The sequence below is a fragment of the Hemibagrus wyckioides genome, linkage group LG02 (genome assembly GCF_019097595.1).
Source record: "Hemibagrus wyckioides isolate EC202008001 linkage group LG02, SWU_Hwy_1.0, whole genome shotgun sequence".
NCBI lineage: Eukaryota > Metazoa > Chordata > Actinopteri > Siluriformes > Bagridae > Hemibagrus > Hemibagrus wyckioides.
This window is the reverse complement of record NC_080711.1, coordinates 24,891,428-24,901,427: the sequence shown is the minus strand read 5'-3', so window position 1 is coordinate 24,901,427 and position 10,000 is coordinate 24,891,428. Positions and strand designations below refer to the sequence as shown.

At 37.5% G+C, this 10,000-nt stretch overlaps 1 protein-coding gene across 1 annotated transcript in view; it reads right to left on the bottom strand.

The window, feature by feature from the left end:
- crybg2 (crystallin beta-gamma domain containing 2) overlaps positions 1-5,315 on the bottom strand; it is a 53,633-nt gene extending 48,318 nt beyond the window's left edge. The window contains exon 1 of the mRNA XM_058415288.1: positions 5,119-5,315. Within this exon, the coding sequence (XP_058271271.1) occupies positions 5,119-5,264 (146 nt within the window). The 5' untranslated portion in view covers positions 5,265-5,315. The remainder of the gene's footprint in view (positions 1-5,118) is intronic.
- Positions 5,316-10,000: the final 4,685 nt, after the last annotated feature.

Sequence of the window (10,000 nt, the reverse complement as noted above, 5' to 3'; positions counted from 1 at the left end):
CACACACACACTCACACACACTCACACAAACTCACACATTCTCACACACACACACACACACTCACACACACAAACTCACACACTCTCACACACACACACACACACACAAACTCACACACTCTCACACACACACACACACACACACACTCACACACACACAAACTCACACACACACACAACCACACACACACACACTCACACACACAAACTCACACACACACACACACACACACACAAACTCACACACACACACACTCACACACACTCACACACACACACTCACACACACACACACACACACTCACACACACACACACACTCACACACACAAACTCACACACACACACACTCACACACACACAAACTCACACAAACTCACACACACACACAAACTCACACAAACTCACACACACACACACACACACACACACACTCACACACACACACTCACACACACACACTCACACCTGTATGGAATCAAAAGCAACAATAAAACCTTTCTAGAAATTTCCAGTATGTCCACTTCAGTGTAAAGGAACGCAGTAACTTTCTCCTGAACACTCAGAAAAGTGTGAGTCAAAGTTTCAGTGTGTTTAAAGTTTCACAGTGTGTGTGTGTGTGTGTGTGTGTGTGTGTGTGTGTGTGTGTGTGAGTGTGTGTGTGACAGAGCTCAAAAACATGCAGATTGACAGGTCCTTGAAGCGCTGGGCTAAAAAAAGACACAGCTTTCACTACAGAGAGTTTTTGAGGAGAAAGTCAACCTCAGCAGCGATCTAACTGACATGGAGAAGAAAAAGGAGAAAAAGAAGAACAGAGACTCAGTTTTCCACAAACCCTCACATGAGGGTTCACATGAACCCTCACGGTGTGACCAGGTCACTTTTGGAAACCCTAAAGTACACACTCCTTTAATACTGGGTTTGTATTAAAATGCCTAAGAGATTTCTTAAAGATCAATCAGAACAAAATCACCTTTTTATTCTGTGGGAAAGAAACTAGAATAATTTTTGATAAATCGTTCCACAAATAATGCAATAAAATCATGATGAAGACTTTTGGAATCTACACTCCACTCAGTCCAGCTTGCTCCTTGAGGCTCTTTGACCCTACTAACTATACAACCAAAAGTATGTGCACCCTGACCATCACACCCATATGTGGTTCTTCCCCAAACCGTTGCTATAAAGTCTGAAGAACACAGTTGAAGTAAAGAATGTCTCTGTATGCTGTAGCTTTATAGTTTTCCCTTCAGTGGAGAGTCCAAACTCTGCTCCATCATGATGATGTTACTGTGCACAAAGCAGCTCCATGAAGACGTGGTGTGTTAAAGGTGAACTGGAAGATCTGGAGTGTCCTGCACAGAGCCCTGACTCTGACTCTGACCCCACTGAACACCTTTAGGATGAACTGGAACTGGAGTCTCCTCAACATCCCAACATCATAGTCTGATCTCACTAATGCTCTTGTTGCTGAATGATCACTAATCCCCACAGACACAATCCAACATCTAGTGGAGAAGAGAAGAGTGGAACTGATTATAAAAGCAAACACTTGAGATGGGTGTGATGGTCAGGGGTACACAAACCTTTGGCAATATAGTGTATAGCAAAGCCTCTCCTCTACAGTTTTTGGGTCCTCCAGTGTTGTCTTAGCTTCCTGAATACAGGGACAAGTGAAGAACCTGAGGAACATTTGTTTTCCCCCTGAGGGTTTAACTTTCCATGTTTCAGCCTCTTCAGAAAGCTAGAAAGTCAAACCCAGCTGATTAACTTCCTGTGTGATTTAATTCCATTAAAGCTGAACCTCTGTGAGCTCGGCTCTCTTCTAACTTCTACACAGCGTAGCCAAACCGCACACAACCAGTGTGGTACTTGTTCTGCCACATAACAACACATTCTCTGAATGGAAGCTTGTTAATCCCGATCCAAACCTGAGATGTTTCTGTAACAGGTTAATGTAACAGAAGCAGCATTGTGTATCTACATTGTGTATGATGATTCCTCAGATGGAGAGCGAACAGCATTCCTTTCATTCCTGCAAAAACTATCTGTTTACACACAGAGGGGTGTGTTTCACGTTAGCTGTGTTTAAACAAGACAGCATATTGCCCTGTGCAAATACACACACGGATGTCAGCTCAAGCATCCAGCCTTCATAAAAACACACACACACACACACACACACTGCAGTTTTTACTCCAGAAAGATGTTCTTAATTTGGTCTTAATTTGTTTTTTTCTCCAGCTATTAATGCAACTTCTCACTGAACAGAGAAATCGATTGAAAATGAAATCATCAGTAAAGGTACAAAAAGCTAGTCTTCACACCAGCCTTAGACTAGTATATACAACTTCATCCAAAAGTATTGGAACAGCAGAAATATGGAGGCCATGCCACAAAACACAAACCTCTCATCAGCAGTAAGAAGCAGAAGATCAACTGGAATTCATAAAGAAATACAGAGCTGATCCAAAAAGTTCTGGAACTGAGATGAACCGCTACCAAATTGGCAAAAAGACCAAAGTGTGGAAGAAGAATTTGCTCATGATCTGAAACATTCAAGCTCATTTGTGGAACCTGGTGGTGGTGGTGGTGATGGTGGTGTCATAGATGGGCTTCATGGCTGCTTCTGGAACATTCTCCCTAATCTTCACAAATGATGAGGAGGAACTTCATCATGCAACAAGACAACCATCCAAAACACACACTGAGACTCCATCAGGGGGAAAGAGGAAGGTTTCAGACTGAACAAGTCAGTCAGCAGAACTGAACCAGACTGAGGAACATCTCACCTCCTGAAGAGGAGACTGGAGAGAGAAACCCTCTGAAACACAGCAACTACTGAAAGAAGCTGAGCTCCAAACCTGGAAAAGCTTCACAGAAGAAGAAGGTTTTTTTTCCCTCTCTGTTCTCTGTTTCTTCTTTTGTAAAGCTGCTTTGAGACAATGTCCATTGTAAAAGGTGCTATACAAATAAACTGAACTGAATTGAAAGAATGCAGCAGACGTCACTGAGCTTGGTGCAGTTATAACAAGCGAGAGAAATGCAACCAGGTATTATTTACTTTCAACTGATGTAGACCGTCTGTGCTGATACTTTTATTCATCTAAAAACTAGATGTTCCTCAGAGGGACATGCTATTATCTGAGAATGCAGATCATCCCACCCTGCTGCACTTACGACAATAACCAGCATTAAAATGTGTAACAACACGCAAACAAACTGTCTGGAAAAATGCTCATTTCTGAAGAAACTTGGAGGCTTTTGGGTTGTTTTAGAAGTTTCTTATGAAGTCTCCTACACACAAGACGATCAGGATTCAGTATAATATGCACAGTGAAGATTAATAAGATCCACATGACCTCACTCTTACCCGGGATTGAAATAGAAACAGACTTTATTTGTCAAATATACATTACAACACAGTGAAATTCTTTCTTTACATAGCCCAGCCTTGGAGGTTGGGGTCAGAGCACAGGGTCAGCCGTGATACAGTGCCCCTGGAGCAAAGGGGCTCAAGGGCCCAACAGCAGCAACTTGGCAGTGCTGGGGCTTGAACCCCAGATCTTCCAGTCAATGACCCAGAGCCTTAACCACATGAGCCACTTCACTTCACTTGCTTTTGATTCAAAAGGAGATAAAAGTGTAACTCACTTGAATGAGGTTGGCTTGGGGCGTTTTTTAAAACCAAAATCACACAAGTGTTTAAACCTGAAATCGCACCTCTGAAATAAAACTGTAATTGATAGAGAGGAATGTAAAACTCGCTCACACACACACACACACACACACACAGAGCAACAAACATTCTCACACACACACGTTCTAATAAACACTCTGAGGGGAACATGCAGTGTGTTAGAGCTGAGAGATGAGGAGCGTGAGGAGAAGGTTATCAGCTCATTAAACTGCTCATCTGAACTCGTTACTGATTATTAATGAAGATTGTGTTCTTTAAATAATGGGATTTCTCGTCTGCAGACCGTTCTGATCTTTCCAGGTTCCTTTAAAAGGGTCAGGGTCTTAACTTCCACAACCGCCTGATAGAAGAACACTGTAAATTAAACTGAAGTTGAACTTTCCCCTCTGTGTTTTTGAAGAATGTAGAGCTGAATTGAGAATGGAATTCTCTGGAATCCTCCTGAGGGCAAAAACTGATTAAATGAACCAACAAGATTTAAAGAAAGACTTAGACTTCAGTGATTTCTGAAGATTTCAGAGCATCAGGAGTCGGTCACCATGATCCCAAAACACACGATAAACCATTTATAAAGTTGGATATGATGCATCAGCATCTCCAATAACAGATATTACACTGATAAACAATTTCATTTACATTTCATTCAATTTTATTTTTAATGCAATACCTTAAAAAAAGCACAGGCTTTTAAAACGCTCACATGGCCAACGTCTGATTAATAAAAACTTCATTACATTAAAATAATCTTTTTTTCCATTTTAGGATTTGACCTTCAAGGTATGCTTTTAAACAGGTTTACACGCATCTCCTGTCCTTCTGCTGGATTCATTTACAAGGATTTCGAGAGCAGAAAGCAGAACCTGTTCACCTGCTGACTCCAAAATACATGAGAAAGGCAGGAGGGACATTTTACTGTTTACCATGCACAACATTTTTTCAAATAATAATTCAGCTTCAGTCCTGGGGTGAAGGAACACACCATCAATTAAAGAAACGAACCTCTTTTCTGTAAGAAGTTCATTTTCAATATGACTATTTTCATAGCACTTCAAGCATATGTATATTCATAATAAATGTAACTGCGTCTTCCAGAAGCTTTGTGGTTAGAAACTTCTCAGATGATTCCTCAGAAACTGGGGATTGTGGATACTGCTGGAAGTTGTAAAATTCCCAGTGGGATGAATGAAGTATCTATCTATCTATCTATCTATCTATCTATCTATCTATCTATCTATCTATCTATCTATCTATCTATCTATCTCAAATATTATGATCAAATATGAAACCTCAAAGTTTAAATATTTTAAAGTTGTAAACCCCAGCAGTTTTAACCCTGGTGAGTGTGAGAAGGTAAACCCTGGTTCAGACTGCAGTCATGAGCAGAAGGTGTTGGTGTAGAAGTGGCTGAAGTTCTCTCACCTCTGCTCTTTCTTCTTCTCTCTCCGTTTGAACAGAGAGGGGAACTTGCTTGTCTTTTTCTCTCCGCATTCCTGCAGGTCTGTGGTGCTTTTGGAGAAGATCAGGCGCTTCAGACTTTTCCTCGGAGAGATGCTGCTCTGAGCCATCTGCAAACTGCCCCGGCTTCAACAAGAAAACACACACACACACACACACACTCACACACACACACACACACTCACACTCACACACACACACACACACTCACACTCACACACACACACACAAAGCCTCCGACATTAAAAACTTCATCAGCAAACATCTGATGCTCAAAGGGTGTGTGTAACAGGTCCCTGTGCCTCCCTTCTGTAACACACACACACACACACACTATCACGCACACACACGATCACGCGCACAGGTAAAAACTCAGAGCAAGGTTGCCAGACGAAAAGAAAAATAAACATTTTCCAATCAGACATCATTTCTATTTAAAGTTTATCTCGGATTCATGGCTGTAACTCCACACAGCTCACTCTCCACCATGATTACAGTCATTCAGCCTCACGTTTAATGTGTTTAAAAATATTCGATAAACACAAACAAAAAATCCCAATCTGGCAACCCGATGTCGGAGAGACCAGACCGCAAACCCACACGGCGGTTTCACACCGGATTATTCTAACAATAACGTGGGAAAACTCTGATCGTGCATTTTCCATATTATACACTGAAAGTGCACGTGGAAATATGCAGTAAACATAAACATCTCGGAATTAACACGTGATCACACCTGAACAAATACAAGCACGTGCAAACTTATGAGATTTACTTCTGTCTTTATTCATGCAAATGAAGAAAGAAATAAACAGTGAAAAGTAAATGATGTGATGTACTGATAATGCTTTCTTTCTATGTTTCTTCGAGTATTAAAACCCTGTGATGAAATGCAGTCGTTAGTAAGCGCTAAAGTTATACACAAATATACCAACAAACAAACAAAAAAAGGTGTTCCGTCATCCACTGGTATTTACTCTAAATAAACCTTAATCTCATTTCCTTCCATTACATTTACAGAATATAGAAGACCTGGTGTTTATCACAAATATTGTTATTCTAGTGCTAATAGATCAAGGAAATCTGAAGGGAAATAACGGGTGCAGTATCAGAATCTGGCCGCTAGAGGTCAGGCATAGATAACTTATTAAGTCATTTTTAAATACTGTGACGTTATGATGAACTTCCTTAATTACCAACAAACTTTTTAAAAAGTTTCATTGTAGACTAAACTTTACTCTCAGCATTCTTTATAGACAAAATTCCATTATAAAATATACATAAAAAATAAATGTTAAAATAGTTTGGCTGAAACTGGATGCAGAATGTAGATTATAAGGTTTGTAAAAAAAAAAAAGAACAATTAATACATCAAATAAAAACATATCAAGGTCAGAGAAGTGATCCCAATGAGGCGCATTTGCATCATCAGATTTAACGTGAATAATAAACACCAAAGTGTTTAACACTAAACTCAAGCACTAGATCTTCTCTGATTAGTAAACGACTCGTTGGACCTGTAAGTTGACTCTTTGAACTGATTCGAAGATACGACCCAAAAGATCCATCTTTAGGAGCCGACTCTTTAAAGAACGACACATCGCTTCATTATACCTCAGAGTGGAAACAACACGTGACCATTTATAATGGTTTATAAAGAATATATTTTATTTAAATAATGTAAATTTTATTAATTCTTTATATTTGCACAACAACAACGAGCTATATTTCAGTGGTTATCATGTAGCTAGCTAAAATTAGCTTTTAGCGCTCGAGGACCCTCGGCTTTCATTACTTTATATTTGATTTTAATAACAAAAACAAAGAACAATACATAATAATAAAATAACTAGCTTCCACTTTACTAACTTCATAATAACACAGATCTTATTTAAGTCATTTATTAACTATGATTTTTTTTGCACTATTAATTTTGTATTTTTAATTGTTTTTTAAAAGAACATTATTTAACAGTTTTTAATTCTGGAACTTTCTATATGAACATTATGTATAAGAGAAATGTGTTTCAGTTGAAAGTGGTTAAGCATTTAAAGTGATAATACAGTAATAAAATAAAATTTAAAAAAGATTAAAAACTCAATAAATATCATAACTTTGACGATGATTTCAAATAACATTTAAAAATGTCTATAAATAGAAATAAAGTTCTACTTGAGTCATGTGATAAGTGACGTCATCAAGAACCAGATGTTTATAGTAGAGCTTGAGGACAGACCCTGAGGCTTCACCTGACCCCAGGTTTGTTCTCTCATGAGTCAGCTTGTGGAGGTGAGGTGGAGTCAGAGGAAGGCTTGGAGATCAGCAGAGGGAGACAAAACACGGTGAGAACCAGCTGAACATCTCATCAGTCTACATGGAGCGATGAGATCAGCTTCAACAGTTTTAATCTTCAATCAATATTAATTATGAATTATAAAAAAAGAGGCGGCATGGTGGCTTAGTGGTTAGCATGTTCGCCTCACACCTCCAGTGTCCTGGGTGTGTGTGTGTGTGTGTGTGTGTGTGTGATGGGTTGGCACTCCATCCAGGGTGTATCCTGCCTTGACGCCTGAGATAGGTGACGATAGATCGGATAAGTGGTACAGACAATCATAAATAGAAATTTCTGTCTATAGATCTACTGATAAACATGTTTATAATGAAATAAGTCCTGTAAATAAGCTCTGTCATAAGATACTGTCATCTACAACAGTTTAAAGAACGAAATAAATGAATACACAAAGCATTACATAAATAAATACATACTAGTGTAAAATTAACGATAAATAAAATTACACTGAATTTAATGGTATTTTTATGACGTGTAATAATAACAAATACAGAAATAACTAAATGTAAAGCAAAATAACTAAATAACTAAACTAAATTCTGTAAGCAAAATAATAAACATCATAATGAGAGAGAGAGAGACAGACAGACAGACAGACAGAGATGGAGAGAGACAGTGAAACAGAAAGAGAAGCTCTCATCATGTTCAAGACAGACAGACAGAGATGGAGAGAGACAGACAGACAGAGATGGAGAGAGACAGACACACAGAGATGGAGAGAGACAGTGAGACAGAGGTCAGCTGGTCAGCTGATGAAGCTCTCATCATGTTGGACCCCGTGACCGCTCACAGCATTTGGTCTAGATTTAGGACCTAAGTCACTGTACACACATAACACACAAAAACTACTGAATATCAGAAAAAAACATTAATAACGACTTGAGAATGAAGCGTAACCATGACAACTGTTTACTAATCCTAAATAATGAATAAGACTGACCGGGCGGTGACCGGGTGATTTCTGATCACGAGTGCTCTTCTCAGATATTCTCATACACTTTTATTCGTTTATACACTAAATACTTGACAAAAATGTTTTTACAGAACAAAATAAATAAATAAATAAACAACATGTATAAATTCTGCTGTTAGTTATTAAAACTAAATTAGAAATGAACAAAAATCTGCTAGTATAAACTAACAAGAAAATAGAAGAAAGAATATATAAACTAACTGAAAATAAATAAATAAATAAATAAATAAATAAATAAATAAATAAATAAGAACATAGTTAAAAAAACACAGCTGTAAAATTTCATCCAGAACCTTCTTCACCTCGTAGTCTTTTATTTTCTCTTTTTGTTCTGACCTTTTTCAGATTTCTCTCTCTCTCTCTCCCTCACACCCACACACACACACACACACACACATTGCTAATCCTGTCATGACAAATATCACAACAAGACCTTTCTGATGTTGCCGGTGACTCTTAGCGACAGCGTGTCATGATGGAAATCGAGGTCTTTTACAAGAAATTCAAGGTGAGCTGTCTTTATTTTTGACTCAGTCGGTCCCTGAAACGTTAGGACATTTATCATGTCGACATCAATCCAAACCTAGCATGTGACATGAAGCGAGCTCATCACCACTGATAACACGGCGAATTAAAGCAGACACGAAGCATCACCGCTCATCATACCTCAGCAATAACCTGCTTATAACACCATGACGCTGTTATATCTCATAATAACGCTCTTTACATCACCCTCAGGTTTATACAGTAATGTGATGATGAAGCTCACTCTCCTCTACACACATATATCTCACTGATATATAAACACATTAATAAACACATTATAACAACATTTAATTCACTGCAATGCCATAAATCTTTTAAATAGATAATGATCACATTTTTAATACATAAATAAATCTATTTCTTCCACTATGTAATATTTATTAATCCTTTTCCACCTCAAAATGATCTATATTTATTATTTAAATCTTCATTTTTTTAATTCAGACACTCAGTAATAAACACTCAGCAGGGTGAGGTGAAGATATAACTCTATTTTGATGAAGTGGATGTCATGATACATGTTTGGAAGTTTGTGTGGATTAATATGTGATCGCAATTTTTTACTAAAAAAAGTAAAATAAAATAAAATATTTTCAGAAATTCTGTCCTTAATTTTTTAAATTGTGACATATTATACATTGTTTATAGCGATTAAACATATAAAATAAAAATATATATATTAAACATACTTTTTTAAAAAACAAATAAAAAAATGTAAACATATTTTTTTAAACAACAAATTAAACATAAAAAACATAACATTTAAAAAATTAAACATTTTTTTTAAAATGCACAAGTATGAAAGATAAAAATGTACTATAAAGTATAAAGTATTATACAGCGGATCAGCGTGTGAGAATCTTCATGTATCACAAACACTGATTGTTATTTTTGTCATATCGTTCAACCCTGTCCTAAAACTATAAATGTTCAATAAATGTTTGCTTACATCATATCACTGTTGGACCCTGACTGAG